This window comes from Pichia kudriavzevii, chromosome 1, assembly GCF_003054445.1.
Source record: "Pichia kudriavzevii chromosome 1, complete sequence".
Classification (NCBI taxonomy): Eukaryota; Fungi; Ascomycota; class Pichiomycetes; order Pichiales; family Pichiaceae; genus Pichia; species Pichia kudriavzevii.
The window spans coordinates 1,952,091-1,973,888 of record NC_042506.1 but is presented as its reverse complement, the minus strand read 5'-3'; the positions used below and the strand labels follow the sequence as shown (position 1 = coordinate 1,973,888).

General features: G+C 38.3%; 12 protein-coding genes across 12 annotated transcripts; 4 read left to right on the top strand and 8 right to left on the bottom strand.

Annotated features, from left to right (window-relative positions):
* Positions 1-29: 29 nt before the first annotated feature.
* C5L36_0A08930 (uncharacterized protein) lies at positions 30-2,201 on the bottom strand (the record flags this gene model as incomplete). The annotated part of the gene is made up of 1 exon (XM_029463916.1): positions 30-2,201. The coding sequence occupies one exon, from the start codon at positions 2,199-2,201 to the stop codon at positions 30-32; it is 2,172 nt and encodes a 723-aa protein (XP_029319776.1).
* A 261-nt stretch (positions 2,202-2,462) lies between these two features.
* Positions 2,463-3,242, top strand: C5L36_0A08920 (uncharacterized protein; the record flags this gene model as incomplete). Its single annotated transcript, XM_029463915.1, has 1 exon — positions 2,463-3,242. The coding sequence occupies one exon, from the start codon at positions 2,463-2,465 to the stop codon at positions 3,240-3,242; it is 780 nt and encodes a 259-aa protein (XP_029319775.1).
* Positions 3,243-3,311: 69 nt separating this feature from the next.
* Positions 3,312-4,613, bottom strand: C5L36_0A08910 (uncharacterized protein; the record flags this gene model as incomplete). Its single annotated transcript, XM_029463914.1, has 1 exon — positions 3,312-4,613. One exon carries the CDS (start codon positions 4,611-4,613, stop codon positions 3,312-3,314), a length of 1,302 nt encoding a protein of 433 aa, XP_029319774.1.
* A 217-nt stretch (positions 4,614-4,830) lies between these two features.
* C5L36_0A08900 (uncharacterized protein) lies at positions 4,831-5,580 on the bottom strand (the record flags this gene model as incomplete). Its single annotated transcript, XM_029463913.1, has 1 exon — positions 4,831-5,580. The coding sequence occupies one exon, from the start codon at positions 5,578-5,580 to the stop codon at positions 4,831-4,833; it is 750 nt and encodes a 249-aa protein (XP_029319773.1).
* Positions 5,581-5,799: 219 nt separating this feature from the next.
* C5L36_0A08890 (uncharacterized protein) lies at positions 5,800-6,942 on the top strand (the record flags this gene model as incomplete). The annotated part of the gene is made up of 1 exon (XM_029463912.1): positions 5,800-6,942. One exon carries the CDS (start codon positions 5,800-5,802, stop codon positions 6,940-6,942), a length of 1,143 nt encoding a protein of 380 aa, XP_029319772.1.
* Positions 6,943-7,029: 87 nt separating this feature from the next.
* On the bottom strand, positions 7,030-8,175 carry C5L36_0A08880 (uncharacterized protein; the record flags this gene model as incomplete). Its single annotated transcript, XM_029463911.1, has 1 exon — positions 7,030-8,175. The coding sequence occupies one exon, from the start codon at positions 8,173-8,175 to the stop codon at positions 7,030-7,032; it is 1,146 nt and encodes a 381-aa protein (XP_029319771.1).
* A 220-nt stretch (positions 8,176-8,395) lies between these two features.
* C5L36_0A08870 (uncharacterized protein) lies at positions 8,396-10,906 on the bottom strand (the record flags this gene model as incomplete). The annotated part of the gene is made up of 1 exon (XM_029463910.1): positions 8,396-10,906. One exon carries the CDS (start codon positions 10,904-10,906, stop codon positions 8,396-8,398), a length of 2,511 nt encoding a protein of 836 aa, XP_029319770.1.
* A 1,038-nt stretch (positions 10,907-11,944) lies between these two features.
* C5L36_0A08860 (uncharacterized protein) lies at positions 11,945-14,005 on the bottom strand (the record flags this gene model as incomplete). Its single annotated transcript, XM_029463909.1, has 1 exon — positions 11,945-14,005. One exon carries the CDS (start codon positions 14,003-14,005, stop codon positions 11,945-11,947), a length of 2,061 nt encoding a protein of 686 aa, XP_029319769.1.
* Positions 14,006-14,333: 328 nt separating this feature from the next.
* On the top strand, positions 14,334-15,317 carry C5L36_0A08850 (uncharacterized protein; the record flags this gene model as incomplete). The annotated part of the gene is made up of 1 exon (XM_029463908.1): positions 14,334-15,317. One exon carries the CDS (start codon positions 14,334-14,336, stop codon positions 15,315-15,317), a length of 984 nt encoding a protein of 327 aa, XP_029319768.1.
* Positions 15,318-15,342: 25 nt separating this feature from the next.
* C5L36_0A08840 (uncharacterized protein) lies at positions 15,343-16,665 on the bottom strand (the record flags this gene model as incomplete). Its single annotated transcript, XM_029463907.1, has 1 exon — positions 15,343-16,665. One exon carries the CDS (start codon positions 16,663-16,665, stop codon positions 15,343-15,345), a length of 1,323 nt encoding a protein of 440 aa, XP_029319767.1.
* Positions 16,666-16,846: 181 nt separating this feature from the next.
* On the top strand, positions 16,847-18,277 carry C5L36_0A08830 (uncharacterized protein; the record flags this gene model as incomplete). Its single annotated transcript, XM_029463906.1, has 1 exon — positions 16,847-18,277. One exon carries the CDS (start codon positions 16,847-16,849, stop codon positions 18,275-18,277), a length of 1,431 nt encoding a protein of 476 aa, XP_029319766.1.
* Positions 18,278-18,371: 94 nt separating this feature from the next.
* C5L36_0A08820 (uncharacterized protein) lies at positions 18,372-21,587 on the bottom strand (the record flags this gene model as incomplete). Its single annotated transcript, XM_029463905.1, has 1 exon — positions 18,372-21,587. One exon carries the CDS (start codon positions 21,585-21,587, stop codon positions 18,372-18,374), a length of 3,216 nt encoding a protein of 1,071 aa, XP_029319765.1.
* Positions 21,588-21,798: the final 211 nt, after the last annotated feature.

Here is a 21,798-nt window from a genome sequence, read left to right as displayed (position 1 = left end):
AAACAAAAGTTAGATTAAATACCATGCATCTAATTACTATTGTCTCTTTCCCTGTTTTCCCTGATCATTTGGTCTTTGATCATATTCAAGGTTTTGTACTTAGCAGATGATGAGTTACTAAAATCAGACTCCGATGATGATAACTCTGAATCCGAAAGAGAAGTGGAAGACAGTTCGTTACTCGAATGGTCATCTTGAAGAATTGAAGTATTCTGGGTTATGACAAATTTTTTATCGATTTTCTTGTTATCATCGTCGCCCATTTTCCTTTCCATTTTTCTCTGTAATCTACGTTGTCTGAGCTCCTGAGTTTTGATCTCTTCTAACTGTTCTTCTTCAGTTAAACCACTCTGCAACTTTTCAAACTGTTCCCTCTTGCGTTTGTCTTTCAATGCCTTCTTGATTTGAAGGTTCTTCTCATACTCTAGTAAGTTAAAGTCAGGATAGATTTGTGGACCATACTCGTTAATTAGAGAGGTAATTTCAACCGATAGTCTATCTCTTTGATTTTTCAAATTGTTGAAGCCATTTTTATCCGTGAGTAAAAGCCACGCAGATCTAGACTCTTTAAACAGATCCATACCTTTATCACCAAAAATAAGTGCAGAATAAGTTAGTGTCACTGATAAAGCATAAAATATTGAAAATGCAAATAGTCTGGATACATTTGGGTAGTAAAGATGAACAACCTTGATACCGATCAATGAATAAGCCGTGTATAAAATTGGAGCAAATCCCATAGCAACAAGAATTTTCCAAGTAGCAATGACATCGTTACCTTTAATTTTAACTGTAGATCCTGCCAGAGCTTCTCTTCTTTTGACCTCAGAAATCCTCTTCGTTGCAATGAAAACAGGAGAAAACAAAATTATACCAGGCAATGCCAACAATCCTAAAACTGCCACCTGTAGGCCTGCAAGTAATAGTTCAGACAACACTAGAAACTTGGACTTGACCTCGGTATTACCAACCAAATGGTCAGGTATTTTCATACTTTTCAAATTCTCGTTATATCTCAAAATGTCATCCTTCAGCTTCACAACTTTTGGGTCATCTTTGAAATGTAAATAACCATTCAACAAACGCCTGTTCATCTCAACCCTTGTAGCAAGTGACAATTGGCTGGAGAAGTTGTTGGCGTACAATCTACGACCAGCTTGAACAACTGATAAGCTTTCAAAATCTGGGCATGATAGCGTGACTGACTTCACACCCTTAGTAATTTCATCGAGTAAAATTTTAACTGCATTTGACGTTGTTGAAGAGTTTGAGTACATTCTCAATAAATCATCGCCAATTTCAATCGGATCGCCAAATTCAACTAATGCTCTAGATCTAAACTTGTGGGCATGGAAATAATTCATACCTACAGGGACAATTTTAACATTTAGGCCAGGTGTGGAATCCATCGCACCTAAAGCCATGACAGCAACACCAGCCTTTAATGGTAACAAATCTGGCCTATCGTGGGAACCACCTTCTGAGAAAACACCAATACAATAACCATGGGCCAGGTGTTCAAATACTTGTGCGTAAACCTCGGATTGATCAATTTTATCGGCTGCTTTGAAGGGTGTCCCTTCAACCAAGACTTTTTGGGCACGAGCCTCATTCTTCGGTGACGAATATCTCAGTGGCTTTTTCAAGTAAATCTCTGTGTCAGATACCACCTTTTCAATCACACCACTCGCTAATGAATTTGGAAGAGCAATAAGGCCTTTACTTTGGCAATCTTTGAGGAATTGTGTGTTAGAACCAATAATGTGCAATTCATCATTCTGGTCTAGTCTGATCAAACCTTTCCTGGTTTGCAAATTGTCTTGAGCTCTCTTAACAGGTATAGCCAATTGCGACCTTGAAACTAAACCAATAAACTTTCTCCTGTGGGACTTTTCAGCAATCAAACAAGAAATACGTCTATTTGATGCCTTTTTAATTTGAGACATTAGGATGATTGGATCAACAAACTGATTTGCATGCGGAGCAGCAACAAAAATTACGGCATCCTTCTTAGGGACCTTGAATCCACCTCTTGACCTTATCTCACGGAAGAAGCAATCGAAAACCACACAAAAAGCCCAAAGTATAAGGTCATAAATAAATAACCGAATTTTAGACGGTGGCTTATAAAGTTTACGTAGATCTTCGTAATGCTTCTGCATTTCCTCATTGGAGGACCTGTCAAGTGACTTCTCTGACATTGTCGAAGCTAGATGGTCCCTTGTTCGGTAAAACTAGTCAGATACTAACACAGCAAAGAGATGAACAACGAGGAAAAAAAAAATCACAATTTATCTTGTGGAGAACCAAATGAGCATCAGATACTGAAAATCTCGCAATCATGAAAATCTCAATAGTTTTTCTTCTAGAATATTCACAACTGTAAATTGGAGATAAATTTCCATATTTGATCATCTGCAGAGAGCAATAGTTTTGGTAGGGCTTGAATGTCAAGTTACATAATGGACGCCGCTGAAAAGAGAAGATTGCTTAGGGAGAAACGTGCTGCTAAGATGGCCAAAAATGGGGACCGTCTGAATAAAATCCTAGGCCATGAAGTACATGGGAATTCCCCACCACCAACAACCTCAGCAGCAGCATCAACATCGGCATCGGCATCAGGATCCACAACGAGGACACTAGCAGGCGAAGAAAACGTTTTTGATGATCCACCTGTCTCCAACTTGGATGAATTTGAGCATTTCAAGGACGATGATGCGTTGCATGAGATTCCTGACGTGGGCCGGTTTCCACCATACATGGATGAAATGTTCAAGAAGATGCTCAATTCAAGTCAAGGAGCGTTTGATGCTACTTCACCCCCCTCTGGAGTAGCACCAACTCCTGTGGGGAGGTTTCAAATGGAAGAGACAAAGATGTTTATGTCGTTCTACTCGATTGTACGTGTGATTTTCACATTTGTGCTTGTGACGGGAGACATAGCCAACTCTTCAAGGTTTATAAATGGACTTTTCCCTTGGAACATGAGGTTAGTTGAAAAGTTCCTCGTGCTAGAATTCATCTTTACTCTAATCCAATTAGTATTACATCAGACTGGTGCATTCAAAAACACCGTGTTCAATTTCGATGTTACAGGTGTCCCCTACGCAAACACATTTTTAACATTATACGCTGTTGCTAGTAGTTTTTTTACTGATTTCAGTGGCCTCCTTGTGGCAGCTGCTTTAAATGCGTGGCACGAGAGTCTGCATTTTAGTAGTATCAAATCATTAATTGTATAGTTCAATAGTTCAGTAGGAGAAAAAAATACTTATACGTTACTTAGTCTATCTGTTTATTCTTTTAGTCATTTATTTATCATCACTTCCAACTATTTCCATCCAGGTTTTACCTTCTCTCTTGAGTTCTTCAGTGATCTCATCTTTGATTTTTCTGGTGATACCAGGACCCTGGTAGGCAAAAGCAGTATAGAATTCAACAAAAGTTGCACCAGCTCTAGCGAACTCTAATGCATCTTTACCAGAACTAATACCACCGCAGCCGACCAAAACCAAATCTGAGTCTTTAGTGTACTTTCTTAAAGTTCTGAAGGCCTTTAGTGCAATAGGTTTCAACGGTTTACCAGACAGTCCACCAGTTTCGTTAACAATATCACCCTTGGTAATAAGTTGATCAACTGGTCTTTGAACTGTGGTGTTTGACATGATGATGCCATCAATTTTAGCATCTTTAGCGGATTGGGCAATCGATTCAATTTCAGCTTCAGTTAAATCAGGTGCCACTTTGACTAAAACAGGAGGCTTCCTTGATGGATCAATCAGTTCGCCTTCAAGAGAATTTCTCTCCTTAACAACCTTGGTTAGCAAGTTAGTCAACTTAGCTTCATTCTGTAAATCTCTTAAGCCAGGGGTATTAGGAGACGAAACGTTAATAACCAAAGCATCAGCATATGGACCGAAGTTGTGAACACCAGCCAAGTAATCTTCAACTTCATCACCTGTCTTGTTCTTACCCAAATTGATGGCTAAAAATTTATTGTCCTGAAATGAATTCAAGGTGGCGTCTGGATGCTTGGTATGTAACTTTGCAAATCTCTCTCTCAAACGAGCCAAGACAGCCCAGTGGCCAACAGAATTGAAACCATATCTGTTAATAACAGCATCATCTTGAGATAACCTGAAAAATCTCGGTTTAGGATTACCCGGTTGTGGCTCCGGGGTGATTGACCCAATTTCCACATAGGAAAAGCCTAAACTAAACAAAGCATCAATTGCTTCACCGTGCTTATCAAAGCCAGCAGCCATACCAATAGGATTGGACAATGTCTTGCCAAAAACATCGACTTTCAAAAGAGGGTCATCAACATCAGAGAATAACCTTGGATACAAACCTGTTTTCAAGCATAATATACCTAAATTGTGGCCTTGTTCTGCTGTTGTTAGTGCTCTAATGAGAGGACAGACAACGTACTCCTGTACTGCAGATCTAGCGTCCAAGGAATAGACACCAAATGCCAATGCAGCAGCTGCAAGCAGACCAACAGAGGCTGGGCCTAATCCAGCCTTTGCCGGTCTAGAAGTTGAGATCTGTCTCATTTGGGATGATAATGGTCTCTTAGCGAGACGGAGGGAGTGACGAGAAAGTGACTGCATTGAACATGGAGGGATAATCAAGAACGGATAACTTCAAAAGGGTAGAAAAATGTAAACATTAAAGATCTCGTAGAGGAGAGAGAGTCAAAAAAAAAAAGTAAAATAAAAATAGCTGGAAAATCCAGGGAAAACCACCCCATATATAAATAACATTTCATTTCAATTCTTCTATTATGATGATGGTTGAGTTGGTGACTAAACGAAAAAATTCGCTTCATCAATGCCCGGACCGCCTCACTCTGTCCCAAGCAGATCCAATGGCCTGCGATTGTGGCATTGTATCCTTTGACGGTTCTGTCTCCAAAATAGTATGATCATTTTCTAACCCAAAAGCACCATGTTCAGTTGCAGGTTGTGGATGGTGATGGTCGTTAGTCTCACCACGTCTTACACGGTCCCAGCTTGACTGAGCTCTGTACTCCTCATGGGCAGTGGGACGGCCATCTTCAACCATCGGTCTGCTTCTTCCCTTACCTAGGGCAAAGAACATTGGGCCATCAACTTTTGAAGGATCGGGCATTCGTCTCTCCACGTCTTTGGCAGTGGCTTGGAAGTACGCTGTCCAAAAAACTGCACGTGTGACCTTGTCTGGGGTATTGGCCAATGTCTGTACAACCTGTGATTCATTACCATACTTCTCGATGAAATTGGCCTCGTCACGTCTCATCAAGGGGCCATTGACCAATCCAGGAGCCGCTGTGCCTCCAATAACGGCGCCTAAGATCGAGGTGGCAGGATGCACCATGGCCCCACGACGTCTCAAAATGAACGGAATGGCAGCACCCACAGTGACACCTATGGAGAACCCCATAACTGTTCTACGAACCTGGCTTTCAAAGAAATGAGCCAACTCCCGACGTTCTTCTTGAGAAAGATTGTGTTCGTGCTTGTAGAAAGCGATCGCCTGCTCACGCATCTTCTCGGTATCTTCTACGCTATCCAATGGGGTCAGTGTCTGTGTACTCATTGTCTAATGGTTGTTTGTATTAAGGAACAACCAACAAAGGAAAGCCTACACTATAATTGGACAGTCTATATATACTTTAGCTAAAAGTGTAAAATATACCCTGAGCATGAATCGAGCATTCCCGTTTCTAGATTTTGCTCACTTAAACTGCATTCGGGAAATGGATATGACATCGGGGTTGTGCTTCTTTGAAATATCTTCTTCTTAGAGAAGAAGACAATGCGCCCGTCTCTTGTACGACTTTACCGTGTTCTTGCTATTGAAACCTCTTGTGACGATGCGTGTGTTGCTCTCCTTGACAGGTTTTCCAAGGAGAGTCCTCCGAAAATAATCGATCATCAAAAGGCCACATTAAATTCGGCCTCTGCAGGAGGTGTTGTTCCTGCTGATGCTGCTGTACATAATAGGAAGAGTATATCAACCCTCGTGGATAACCTACTTAAAAAGCACAAGTGGAATGTGCCCTCAACAAAACCCGATCTTATAGCTGTGACCAGGGGGCCTGGAATGGTTGGGTCTCTTGTAGGGGGGTACCAACTAGGCATGGGACTGTCTATTGCTTGGGGGTGTCCCTTGGTTGGAGTGAATCATATGTTGGGACATCTACTGGTGGTACGGATGCAGTCCAATGGGGAACTTCCTAAATATCCCTTCTTGAGCTTGCTAGTAAGCGGAGGTCACACCATGTGTGTCCTTTCGACCTCTTTGACTGAACACAAGATTTTGGTGGACACAGTAGATATTGCCGCAGGGGATGCATTGGACAAATGCGGTAGAGAACTAGGTATTACGGGAAATATGATTGGAAAGGAATCAGAGAAGTTTCTGAACCTACATAGGGATCAGTGGGAGGAGCGTGTTGATATAATGGTCAAAGAACCAATGTTGAACCAATGGGATAGAGTCGACACTCTGCAATATTCATTTGCTTCGTTCAACTCCCAAGTGAAAAACACCCTGAAAAAATACTACAATTCCCAAATACCAAGTGACGATCGTATCAGAGCTAGATTACTATTTCAGTTCCAGAAGACTATATTCCAACATTTGATATCAAAGATAAAACTGGCTATAAAGGCTGATAACTTGGACGTGGAGAGCATCATATGTTCTGGTGGTGTTAGTTCTAACCTCTATCTCAGGAAGATGATGAAGGATCAACTGCAACCTCTAGGCTTGAAAAATTTCTACTTCCCTCAATTGAATCTGTGTACAGATAATGCAGTTATGATTGGGTGGGCTGGCATAGAGCTTTATGAAAATGGATTTACAACAGACGTGGGCACTTCTGTTGTTCGTAAGTGGCCAATAGATAGCTTCTTGGAGTTAGAGGGCTGGAAAAAAAACGGAAACCAATTATAAATTAATTCTACTTTTACATAATCTACAGATAAATATACAATATAAGTCTAATCATAGAAAAACAAAACAGTCCATACCAGGATCGACCTATCCATTAGTATTGTCAAAAAATGGCTCCCGAATTTGGTATATGCTTACAAGCTCCTTCCATGTTGGTTCATCAAGGTTGAAGACAATATGGGACTTTGCATCATCGTTTGATCTATACCGAGAGTATTGTTTGATATTCTCAGGATTTCGAACCTCAATATACGGAACTCCATTGGGGAAAAAGTTCATGACTAAGAATCCACTGTTGATCAAAAAGCTGCAATAAAATAAGCATTCAATGCTTTTACCAAAAGAATGGGGGTTTAGGACCGCTTCATACAGTGAAATCTTTTTACCAAATTGTTTCAGTTTCAAAAACAGTTTTTCTGCTGACTTTGAAGTATCGTCCTTGGTATCCTTGTTTACAATTTCATTTGCGTCTTTCAGATTTGCGGTAGTAGTGGCCTTCTTTTTTGCATCATCGACTAACCGGCTCCTCGTGGTACGTTTTTTCTTTTCGATATCCAGTGGACCAAGGAGGAAGTCGCATCCATTTACATAACGGCTTATACTGTTAGATAACAAACCTGCGTTACTCCAATTGTATTCAACATTTTGATCATTTTCATTGCTGAGGCGACTTAATTGCTCTACATCTCCAAAACATTCGATCCAACAATCGACAAAATCATCAAATTTAATACTCTTTTCACTTTGGCCAAACTTGACATTTTCAGTTGCAATACGTGCTTGTTCACCTATTTCTTTCAGCGTGGCAGAGTCTGTGGCTAGTAGCACAGTACTTGAAGTATTCTTAGCATCTTCAAATAGTTCTTCAGCCTCCTGGAGTGTCTCCTTCACCACGGTGACACCATTTTGTGTAGTTAATTTGGACCTCTGTTCTTCTAAATGTTTATTCAATTCCCGATATTTATGGGATAATTCAAAAGTCTCACTTTCATTTAGCAGCTTGAGAGATTCCTCGTTATCGCTTGATTCTTCTTCCCCGCTAGATGATTCTTCTTCTTCTTCCTCTCCTTCTTCTCCTTCTTCCTCTCCTTCATTCTCATTCTCATTTTCACTTCTACTCTCGCTCTCATAATGCTCATCTTGTGGCGAAAGCACCTTGCTTTGATTTCTTCTCACACGTTTTGAACGCCCCTGTTCTTCACTCTCATCTCTGACGTGATCTCGCACTGACATTCCACCGATTAACCTGCCTGCGTCAGTTTTCAGAAAAAGGAAAAGTGATGACTACATCAAATGATGAAGCACGCCTATATGGAAATTTGTAATGCAAAATGTCGCGTTAACCTCAAAAATTACACCCATTTCATATTAAAGGCAGGATATACAATGTAAATTACAGCACTTGGTTACAGCTGAAAAGTACCGTATAAATAATTTAGACAGTTTGACTAAGTCAGTAGTTTACTAGACCATCAAACCCATCGATATTTGGGTCATCGTTTAAGAAAAATTCTGACATATTTTTTTCATCACCATTGTTTCTATTATCATTATGTTTGTCCTCATCTGTATTAAATTTGGGATTGTTTCCCCCAACCATTTCGATTTCCAGTTGCATTCCCATATCCATACCTATTGCATCATCGATTTCAGAATTTTGCTGCTTCATTGAATCAGTGGCTTTAACGCCCATATGATTACTCATTTCCCTGTTCCCCGTATTTAATGAATTATCACGTTGATTGAATAAATCAAGATCATTAGACACTACTTTAGAATCTCCTAAATCGCTATCGGCTCCTCCGGGAGTGAAGAGACCATCCAGAGTAAGGTGGTTATTGCTATTATGTAAAAATATTTTCTCGTTGTGATCTACCATTCCCGTATCCTCTGAATTCAGTCCGTACAAAATATCATTTGTAATGAGATTATCGTTTATCATCATTCTATGGCTGGCATTTGAATCTTCACACGTTCCAGTTGATAGGCTCAAATGACTTGGCTGATGAGAAAAGCCAGTATAATTCGGAATTAAGCTAACGCTACCCGGTGTGGAATTATTGGTCGATTTATTCATTGGAGAAGTGGACGGATTTATCATATTCATAGACTGAGAAACGGAATGATTCATATTTGTTGGTATGTAATTGGGCTGGACGGTTGTTCCAAAGTCAACTGACTGGCTTCGAATAACTGTTTGCTCTTCTGCTTTTGTGTTTTTCTTCATTGCGGCAATCAAGGTATTTAGATAAGTCAATCTACCAATATCATCATTTAGAATATGGGGCTGGCCTGTGCCACCGGGTCCCATAAAGGCATTGGCAACCTGTTGGCCTTCGCTAAAATCTTCACATATTGACCACTGATTGGAATTCGCAGAGTTTGCTGAAAAGAGATGAACTGCAAACTGTGGGCTAGCACCTAGCTCCAAATGAAGTTCAGATCCGTTTGGTTCAAATTGCTGCTGGAGATTATTGTTTTCTTGGTTGTTATTCTTATTTCTATTGTTGCTGTTGTTTATCATCTGTTGGGTTTGATTCAGCAAGGAACATTTCAAAATGCTCATCACCGGATAAAAAATCCTAAATAAAACCCGTTCATTATTAAAAGATCCCGAGAAAAAATAGTTCAATTCTTGATCTTTCTTTGACAGAATAACGATTAGGTCAGTTGATTTCATGATTTCACTGATTACCTTTGGTGAAAGGTTATTCAATCTGTCTAACGAATCGGTCTTGACATAGCCAGCCCTGATTCTTTGCCAGGTACCAACAGACAGCCCTTTACACTCAATCAGATAGTATTTACCCTTGATTTCTAATGGCAAGTTGTTCATTTTATTTAGTGCGGATGTCATATCTTGCTGTTGATTATTGTAGTCATTATTTTTTTCAGAATTATTATGATGGTCGTAGCTGTTAATCGGATTGCTTCCCGGGTTATCAGGATAATTTCGAGGCCCATCTAATGGGGATATATTTGAAAATGAGCTTCGACTAGAAATATTTTGAGTTTCGGTCCCCAGATTTGAATTGAGATTTTGGCCCATGTGTTGAATCAACTGGCTATTTTGAGGATCCTTTTGGTTCAATTTAACCATTTTTCTTGCCTTTGCCCTCCTATTCTGAAACCAGATTCTGACTGAACGTTCAGGCATTCCGGTCTTGACTGAAATTTCCTTACGTGTTTGGGCGGAAGGATTTGGATGTTTAGCAAATTCAGACATCAAATAATCAAGCATTTCCCCCGACGCCCTACTTCTCTTTTGCTGGCTTGTGGAATCCTCGATGCTGGATCTCCTTTTATCAATTGATTTTCTCGGAGAAGATTTTGAAGCAAATGGTGTAATACCATTATTACTTTCTTTAGCTTCATTATTATTCTGGTTATTACTCGGGTTGTTATTGCAATCCAAACCAAAGCTTCCAGTTTTGTCTTTCTGTCCCCCCTTTGAATCCGTATAATTTTGAGAAAAATGGATGTCCTTCATAGACATTGTGTTCGATTCATGAGTGTTCTCAATGTTAATGCCACCATCAACGTTTGAGGCTGATTTCATATTCCCGTTCTGATCGCCTAGCCCAAAAGAAACGTCATGCACGCTATTCAAATACATACCTAGATCACTCATATTCACTGGAGATATACTGTTCATATTTGCATTGTTATTCAGAGACGAAGGCACTACCATGTTCATTTCCATATTCATATTCATATTCATCAAATTGACCCCCATATTGAAACTTTCGTCATTGCCTTGCATATCATTTACCGGTGGCCTCTCCTCTCCAAAACTCATGTTATTCTTATGACCTACTGTGGCCTCTGGAGCTAGATTGTTGGCGTTCACATCTACACTGACAGCGTTGTTCTTATCTGCACCATCGCCGCCGTGCTCCATAAAGTCCAAAAACGGCTCAGTGTCAGTCTTCTCAAAGAAGAAGTCGTTGTGGAGGCTGTCCATTTGCAGTTAAGGGTGCTAGTCTCTCTTGTGACTGTATGCCGTGTACCTTCAAACTGTCAGCCATTCCAACGTAAACCCTGACTTTGGCCATCTCAAGACCTCCCCCAGCAGCATACTTTGTGTCACTCCTGATTGTCGTTCGCCAGTGGAAAATCTCGCGCTCAACGAAACTGGGAATGCTGAAAACTGAAATTTGCCAATTAGCAAATTTATTTGCAAAAGTGTATGCACGTGAAAAAAGAGAAACTCTGTCAATTTGGTTTTTCACAACAGGCTTTATGGTTTGATGCTTGGACGGTGGAACACAACCCTATCTCACTCGTTGTTTAACCATATGATAGGGATAATCTGTGTTCATCCCTTCTTTATATTTGGCTTCTTTTGTGTTCCCTCTAAATCACTTCGTAGTCTATATGAAGGTCCCCATTAAAATACTCAGCTACCATGCTATATTTGTATTCCATTTGCAGAGGACCGTCTTCTCTAGTGCGTTGATGTAAAGCTACAACTGCTGTTCTTTAAATGGAAAGTACGCTCAGCGATGAACATGAAGTTGCATCCAAGTCTGGCATCCATTACTTTAACCTTTTCCCCGTTCAGTACCACCCTAGACACGGTCAATCCGCGTCTACGAACAAAGAGAAAGTTGCACTTCCTCTGTCTTTCAACTATGATATTTACTTTTTCATTCCAAATAGTGAGAACTATCGTTTATAGCATTGCTCTATTATAACATACCCTTCCATTCAAAATTTGATCTGGATATTTTTGCTCAAAACATTTTATGAATTTGTATGGTTTTGATATGGTTTACACACATAGTATAGTTCACACTCAGTAGTACTTAAAGCTAATTGTACCTTTGAAAAGGTCAGCTCTCGTACCATTTTCTCCTGTCCTTGTTAAGAGCATGTTGCAGTGCCATACGGTGGTGCAGAATGCACCATCTCCGCTACAAGGGTGGCTGTAATAAACCGGTATTATTCGGAAGTCCTATTGTGCAGATTCTACAGAATTGGATGATATAAGATATACTTTCTAGAGGAACCTTCCCCCACAAAAGAGACACTGGCGACCTACACTCAAAACGCACCAACGTGGTGACTTCTCGGCGAGTTTCCTCCTCTCTCTCAAGGAAACACACCCACATTGAGAACACTCCCTTTTAGTGGGAGCAAGAATGGGTAGCATGGTAAAATCACAGACTTTCCATTGATGCCCCTCTAGGGATACAATATCACCATTGTCAGCAACAGTGGTGTCATCAAATGATTCTACAAGCTTTGTCCCGGAAACATTCATCTTGCAAACCCTTGTGCTCTTGGGTTTCTCACCCATAAATGCACAACATTGCATGTACATAAACATATCTTCATCATCATCGATCATTAACGCATTTGCTTCAACCTTGGAAATAACATATCTTGCGATGACCTCTTGAATCGTTTTTTTATGTTTCCCAAACGCTGGACTAGAAACATCACCAACACATCCAAACTCAACTCTTTTTTTGTCAATTGTTTGATTTAAAATTAGCGTATCCACAAGTGAATAGCCGGAGTCAGCTAACTGGCTTCCTAGTTCCATCTCAACAGAATCTAATTCCATGCAGTCTTCAGCTCCTGGGGTAGTTTCACAATTTGTAAATATTGTTAAGAGCCTCCAGTAAAGAGGAGAAGAAACTATACTATTAAATTCGTCGCTTTTCTGAAAATCTATTTCCACTCTTTCCTTTGACTTTATGATGGTAAACAATAGACGGTCTTTGCGTGATGGAGGAATCGAAAACTCAAAATTAGTCTGCAAATCAACTAAATCATACATCATGTAGATAAACTTCCCTGTTGGGTCCATTTCCATCGATGCAATAGTATAGCTTCCCTTCTTTGTGATTTCATTAATTTTTCTAAAAAAGGGTACATTCTCCGTTGCTGATGTAAGGTTGATCTCATTAAAGTAATTCAACTTTTCTTGATGCACACATTTGAATTTATCCAAACTGAACCTTACATAGATCATCTCCCCTAGTCCATTGGTAAGGATCAACGTTTCTACACCATCCTCATCGGAGAAGTTTATCATGTTGTCGATTATGGCAAGGTTTTCCAGCAAAACGACAACCTCATTATCTTCAGAGTCAAATTTGTAAAACTCTAAACTGTTTCGGAAAAGCACAGCCATAAATAACCCACCATCCTGACTAGATAATAATTTATAGTTCACAATCATATTTTCAAATTCAAGCGTATCTTCTAGCTCTGATACATAGATCGATCCATCTTCGCTACTCAAATAACACTTTTTTCTTATAATATTGTTCAACGATGTCATCATAATAAAGTCAAAGTATAGGTCAAATCCTTCTTTTTCTGACTTCCTCCAATCAGAGAGTTCACAATACAAAACGCACTCTTTCTTAGAAACATCCAAATCAATCTTAAATGGGCACACTCGCTCGATAGCACTGGTGATACAGTTGAACCTGTAAACCCATTGTTCCTCGCTCTCGCTAAAACAAAAGAAGCAACTGCTACCAACCAAGGGCCACACGGGGTCTTTTCTCAATGAGAAACGTATTCCTTTAAACCATTGGAAATGGTTGATCCTTAACCTTCTTATTTCTTCCTCACTTAAAATTTTACTAGAATCTATACCTTCAAATCCGGCTATCTCCTCGTTTATCAAACAGATCTGTTGGACTCCACCATTCCTTTTGAATTCAAACAACAAGCAATTATAGGTATCGTTAACCATAGCATAAACGCATTCCAAGTTATGGCTAACTCCGCTGTCTGATATGGAAATTTGATTGACATTGATGTTGTCCAAGGGATTCAGTTGTGTTTTCCCTTGTGAGATTTCAGCAAACCCTTCATGCACTACATCCTTCAGAAAATTTTCTCTCATTTTCAATGTCTTGTTACATTTGGTCACATTAAAAATGTCAGAAAGTGATTTTGGTTTAGTGGGTTGGTTATCCTTTGGGTTTAGTATTACCAATCCATTTTTCACCTGAATACACAATTGGCCATCTTTAGACTGTTGAATCTGCTTGTTTCCAATATTTGCACTCTCTCGAGTTATTGCTAGATCTTCCATCTGTTAATGATAGATGCATGAAAATAAGTTATGAAACAACACGAATGTAAACAAAGTGTTGATATGTAGAGAATCTAGAATTTCATCATTTAACTCGCACAGAAAATATCTTAGGTAACATGTGCTGGGGAAAATAGTTGGTAAAATATATTTTTTACTTGACCATGCGCTAACTAAAGCCTCTTATCCAGTTTTGTTCAAAGGTCTTTTTTTTCAAGTAGCTTATTTGCTGAAGGTAACTTTTCTTCATTTCAATATATTGAAGCATAACTTGCAGCATAACTTCTTTGGCCCTATTGAAAAGAGACGGTATAGCTTTCCCATTCGAATGTTAATTGGTCTTGAAGGTACATTTGGTAGTGGTGGTGAAGATGTTGTCCGTATATTCACACAAAAACTGAAGTTCAAGCTTCTTTATCTTGAATCAATCGTTAGTTGTGATGATGAGAGTATACAGGTGCATGATTTGACTATATTTAAGAGATTTCAGGATCCTGAATCTTTGCTTAATTATGTTACCGCTAACTGGAGGGAAAACTTATTGATTTGTAATTTACGAGCATTGTCCAACTTAGAAATGTTTTTGAAGAGGCCATTTTTCATGCTAATAACAATTGATTCATCGATAAACTTGAAATTTAAGAGAGTCTCGAATAAGTATCCAAGTTGGACTTTAGAAAAGGTCTGTGAGGAGTCTGACAAATTGCAACTAAATCCAAAATACTGCTCAATCCAAGATAAGGCAAAGTTAAAGTTAATCAATAACACTTTGGATACGCAAATTTTATATGATAATCTACAAAAACTAGACTTGACTAATCCAGAACGTCTGCGTCCTCATTGGGACTCTTATTTCATGCACTTTGCTGACCTTGCGGCAATGCGTTCCAATTGCATGAAACGGCGTGTCGGTTGTGTCATTGTCAAAGATAATAGAGTCGTTGCAACCGGGTATAATGGAACTCCTAGGGGTGCTAAAAACTGTAACGAAGGAGGTTGTAATCGCTGTAACCACCCAGCTGAGAGTGGTAGTAGCTCAGGCGTCGCATTGTCCACTTGTCTGTGTCTTCATGCAGAAGAAAACGCATTACTTGAAGCTGGAAGAAGAAGGGTTGAAGAAAATTCAATACTGTATTGCAATACTTGTCCTTGTCTAACATGTACCATTAAGATCGTTCAAGTAGGGATAACTGAAGTCGTTTACTCCCAGAGTTATAGTATGGATGAATTTAGTGAGAAGGTGTTCAGAGAAGCTGGAATTAAGTTTAGGCAATTTATTCCACCAACTTATGGTACAATTGTAATACAGTAACATTCAGATTTATAGATATGGATATCTAATTTAGTACTGCTTCTTTGTTGGTTTCAATATCTTCCTTTTTACCTCCTTCGTTTACTTCTTGTTGCTTTTGGTTTGCGGTCTGGGTTCCTTTTTCGCCTAGTGGTTTACTGGTCGGTAATTTAAGGCTGTCAAGTTTCTTCTGGATCTCCTCGATTTCTTGTTCTTCACCTCTTTTATTGTCACTGATCACTTGGGACTCTAGTTCAGCTAACTCTTTATCAATTGCTTCATCTTCTGGATCAGCGAATTTTATGCCTAATTTGTTGGATATATGATCTGTTTGTTGGATTTCTCGGTACAATTCATCAAATGTTTCATCTGATACTTCTGCCTTCTGGTTCAGCAACTTCATCACGTTGGTGTTTTCCTTCCAAACTTTCGAGATAAGTAGATTGTTCTGTGCATCCTCAACCTTGATTTTTAAAGTATGTAAATTTTCAAGACTATTAAGGGTTTTATTTATTTGTATCTCGTGTAATTTCTTTAGCTTTAGTTGAGTCTTTGCCACTATGAGATTTTTCTCATGTAATGACTTTTTCAATTTCTTGTCAATATCAGAAACTTCCTGTATTTTTTCATTACCATACTTTTGGAGCTTGTATATTGTGTAACTGAGATCTGAGATGTGCTTCAAGTCTTCATACACTACTTCTCCACTTTCATCTTCACGTCTTGCATCACCATTTTTCATTACGACAATGTCATTAGAAATTTCTAGTTTATCAAAGTCTCTTTGCAAATACTGAAGGCACAACAGTAAATCATGTTTGCTGATATCTATGTTTGATTCAGTCAAAATACTCCGCAAATGGTCAAGGTTCAAAGCATCTGAATCAAGAATTGGAAAGAGCTTCTCCTTTATTACCTTACATTTATTCTCAAGCACTTCTACCGATAGCAACGTTTCGACGGAAGTTTGCTTGTTCCTTACATCGATTATGTTGGTACCAAAGAATGCATTTTTTAGCATTAACAAAATTCCGGGACGTTGACTTTCATTATGCATATTTAGAGTTGATTCCAAAATTAAGCTTTTATCATTATTGATCATGTCATTCAATACTATATATAAGCCTTCTGGCAAATAGTCACGTCTAGAAGTCCTGTACAATAGCATTTTTTTCAAAAAAGTGTAATTGAATGATAGCATTTCACCATGGTTGAACACACTTGACAGAAAATGTTTCCAGGCGTTCAAATTTGCCATGTATCCCTCTGGGTTTGACTCTTTCAATCCACTAAAGTCTGAAAATAGGGAGTTCAATCTTGAATCTCTGAATTCCTTATTGGACCTATATAGCTGTTGTATATATATCATTTACTAGTTTTAAAACCATGGCTTCAAGTAATAAAAATATTTCCAACAAAACAAGTATAATTCCTTTATATATATTTTCACCCTGACTATCTTTTACTCGCCACTCGAATTCACTTCTCATTCCTATTACTTAAGGTATTAGTTATCAACACACCTGAAGGAGAACAAGTAGTACTGACAAATGACAATCTCAGATCCCATTATCCAAACCTTTGATAATCACTTAGATGAATTGTTTATGGACCCATATTTGGAACCAAATTATCGGTTGATTGAAGATTTAGAAGATAAACTTAGATATGAAAAACAAATAACTCAAGACCCGTCTCTTCTGCAGAAATTAGCTCCTGCAATACTAAGGATAATAAACTCCGATCAGACAACGTCTGAGACAAAGAGATATGCAACGAGGATTTTGGATATTGTACTCCCATATTATACTTTCAGTCAAATAGCCGAAATATTTAATGAAGATCTGATGTTAAGAGCATTCCAAGGAAAGGATTATCTAAAATGTGTTTTGGCAAAAGTTATTCAGAAAGCAGAACCATCTAAAATTGTCTATGGCCCATTGTTTTTGCAACTATTCAAAACATTTGCTGAGCCGAACCTTGATATTGCTACGGTTGATGCCGTTCAAAAGGCAATTGTTGCACTAACTTTGAAAAGTGATGAAATCAGACAAAAGTTTCTAAATGATCCTCAAATTGCTGAGATACTAAATCAAATGAAAGACGATACTGTTATAAGAGCCAGAGAGATGGACTTAATTTGTGAAGTGCTCCATGTGATTCCCACGTTTTCTGATTCGTTTTATTTGGTTTCGGAGGAAGATATAGCAAAGAGTGGTGATATATTATTTTATCAATTCTGCTTGACCACATGGGTGAAGCTACTGTGCCTAGTTTATGAATACGATAATGTCGGTTTTTTGACAGAAAAATTAAAACCACAATTTGATTTCTGCTGCAGAGTATTTACTCATAGGGAAACTTTACTTGCTAATGAAGAATTCCTTGACTTTGAAGAATTGGGAACAACCGAATTAATGATTTCATATTCATACATAGCACCGTCTGTATTCAAGGAACTAGAGGAAAAATATCATATGGTTGACCATGCAATCAAAACATACCAAAAAGATCCAAAATCATTGACTTTTATCTCAAAAGTTAATACATTGTTTCTCCGGGACAAATATGAGTTATATGCGAAGTTTTCTATGTCCCATCCTTTTATTGAATTGTTTTGCAGTTTAGTTGAAGATACCTATATTTTCAGAGACCGGTTGATTCCCACCTATTTTCCAAACAAAGGTTTTCAGAATTTAGTCTTTGAAGACATATTTAGATTATTTAAAACTCTTTCTCTAACTCCAGAAAGAATTGAAAAAATGGTTACAATATGGCCCCTTATAATCGAGAAAGTTATTAATTCGGATATCAACAATAGCATTCTAGTCGATACATACGATTTAGAGCTTCATTTAAGATCTCTTTTGAGTTGCGGTGTTCCTTTAGGGAATCTAGAAGACTCTGTAAGGGAAAAGCTTGATGTACTAAAAGGTAAGGTTTTGCCCTCTGTTGAGGAGCCCCTAACTGAATTGCATTAGTTTTCTTGAATTCTCTATCACGTCGTTTATATAGCAGAAATAAAACTTCTTCTTACAAAATTTGAAGTATACACATGCGTAAACATGAACCCGACTATAAATACAAGGAGTTAGCTGCAATTATACCTCTATGGATAAGTTTCTCACATTCGGTCATTTTCCCTTCTAGTTCTACATTTCCAATGGTTTTAGCTGCTTCGACAATTTGTTTCAATAATTCTTCTAATCTTCTGAAAGTTCTAATCAACGAACCTTCATATACATCAGTCATTTGGCAAATCTCGGTAAAACTAGCTCCCTCACACCAACGGTAAACAACATCCATCAATTCCGAACGGAATGACTCAACGTAGGCCTTTTCTGTAATTTCTAATTTTGCCTCCTTGGAAACCTTAGCAATGTTACTAGCCATTTCGGTTAACGCCTTGTACGGTTCATCTAAAAGCGGGTTTGGCTTTCTTGTCTCCCTTGATCTTTCTTGGAAGACAAAACATGATAGTAGAGCAGCACACTGAGCTGGAGTTAAATCAGTAAAGGTACCGTTGAAAATTAATTCCGTAAGTAAAAGCTCATCACCCGTACTAATTTCACAGGCAACTTTACCCTTCAATTCAACTATATCGTCAGTTGAAATAAAACCCAAACGTCTAAGAACTCTCTTCCGACGTTTCAAGTCGTCAAGTTGGATATTAGACTGAACAGCAGCAATTTTTAGTTCTGTCTCTTTGATTTTCTCTTCAAGTCTGGCTTTTTCTGAGTACTTCTCATATGATTCGTTTAGCTTAATAGAGTGGAATAATGGGTGTGTCTCTAATTTAGTCTTTAAGATTTCAATCTTTTTCAATATAGTGAGGAAATCTTCATCTGCAATCTTCATCTTCGTGACCGGGTCGAGATTTGGGAGGCCATCTGGGTGTCTCTTCACAATTTCTTTCAAGGCTTTACTTAAAGTTTTTCTTGATTGAGTACTATCTAGATCTTTTGGTAAAATAGATCTGCAACTACTAACCTCTTGGATAGAATTCAAAGTGATCGGGATAATTTCATTTCTCGTTGGTTCACCGTCCTTAGCTGGTCTTATACCAAGTGGCAGTTTGGGGTCAAAAGGTTTAATGAGATTCACTGGTGCATCGGCAAACATTGTATTAACGAATACTTTAACAATATAACTATCATGATCAGATACAGCTGAAACAGAGCCATTGACTCTTCTATTTTCAAATTTGGAATAGCTAATAGCAATTCCCCATCCGTAATTATCATCCCCCACCTTAACCTTTATCATCCTACCACTCTTCAAATGTGGCAACATGTTGCTAGGATGAGTAATGATCTTCCTGCAGTCTTCTTCATAATTAAGCAATTGTTTCTTAATGTCATAAAATTCTCTGACTGTTTCGTAGTCATCTATATGGATATTGTCGATTTTGTCCTTCATTTCATCGATTTGTTTCTCTAGAAGTGGAACGGCAACGGTGTTTTGAAAATGGAAGAAAGAGTTCTGTAACATAAATTCGGGTGAAACACCTTCTACCCTCAATAAATTAAGAATCATATTGTAACCTAAATGGAATGCAGAGTCTAGCCTATCAGCAACACCTTTGACCATACCCTTAGCAACTTGGGGTTCCATTTTTTCATCGATCATCATGATAACAATACCACGATCATCTAAACCTCTACGACCAGCTCTACCAGACATTTGGATATACTCACCACCTGACACCCAACGGAACCCAACACCATCCCATTTTCTAACGGAAGTGAAAACAACTGTTTTAGCAGGCATATTCAAACCAATTGAAAAAGTTTCTGTAGCAAACAAAACTTTTAGGAATCCTTCTTGGAATAGAATTTCAATGATTTCTTTCAAAATTGGCAATAGCCCAGAATGGTGAATACCGATACCTCTCTTCAACAAAGGTAGAATATGCTTTATCTGGGGTAGTTCTCTGTCATCTTCTGGCAACATTTGAATAGCGTTTTCATAAATTTTGGTAAGCATTGATCTTTCTTCATCAGTGTTGAAATCAAGTTTGGACATTTTCATAGCTAAGGCTTCACAGTCTTTCTTTGAAAATGAGAAAACAATGACTGGATTGTATTTCTTCATCCAGATCATTTTGACAATTTTATAAATATCGGATTTTCCATCTCTGATACCACCTTTCCATGATTTACCTCCTTTACCCTTTGAATCGATCGAGCCAGAATCTTCACCCATACTATTGCTAATTGAAGACATGGCCTTTTGGAAATTTTCCTCTTTAAATGTTCCCTTCTCGTCAACAACGAGATGGATACCTTCACCACCAGTAGGAAATAGATAATGTTGCAAAGGAGTTGGTCTGAAATCTGTGTAAACGATATGACATGGTTGGTTATGAATTTTACAAATCCATTCTGCAAACTCCATGGCATTGGGGATAGTTGCAGACAAGAAGACGTGATGTACGTTATCAGGTAATAAAATGATGGTCTCCTCCCAAACAACACCTCTTGATTTGTCCCTCATATAATGAACTTCGTCGAAAATCACCCAACCAACTTCTCTCATAATTTCAGAGCCTCTATACAACATAGATCTCAAAATTTCAGTAGTCATGACTAAACATCCAGCATCAGGATTAATTGTAACATCACCAGTCATCAAGCCAACATCACCAAATTCTGCTTGTAGTTCTCTATACTTTTGGTTACTTAAAGCTTTGATTGGCGATGTGTAAATGACTCTTTGGTGGTTTTTCAATGATTGAGCAATTGCATACTCTGCAACAACAGTTTTACCGGCTGATGTGTGGGCTGAAACTAAAACAGACTCTTCTCTATCGATACAAGAAATTGCCGTATCTTGAAAAGGATCCAAAGTGAATGGGTAAGTACGTGCCTCGTCCTTACGTTTGTGTTGACCAATAGGAATATAATCATAATTTGGTGGCACAGCTACTTGATGACGAACCTGATGCTTCAATTTGACCTTGTTATTATCTGCATTTTCATTCTCAACTTTGTCATTTGAAGATTTTGTCATCAAACCTTCACTGGCATCGACTTCACGTGAAGCTTCAATCTCCAAGTCATCTGCAACAACCGGGACCACCTCTAAGTTTTTCTTGCTCTCTTTGTTCTCTATCAATCTATTCTCGTATCTCCTTGGTTTCTTAGTTTTTGCATTTTCACTAGGATTTTCACTCACATTCTCATGTTGATTCAAATTTTCACTTTGTCGTTTGTTATTGGATTTCCCGTTGTCGCTGTTTAACAGCTGAGCATCAGGAGCCTCTTCAAAAACATCAAATAGATCGTCCATTGTTTGTAACAACTATCCAAATGATGCAAGAATGTCTTATCTGATGAATGGATATTATGAAATGAATTTGCATATATTTTTATGTGTAAGTTGAAAAAAAAAAATGATTTCTCATACATGCCCTCATTAATTGATCAAATTAAAAAAAATAGCTAAAAAATAGTTGGAATATCAAAAATTACAAAAAAAATGAGAAAAGAAAAAAAAAGGC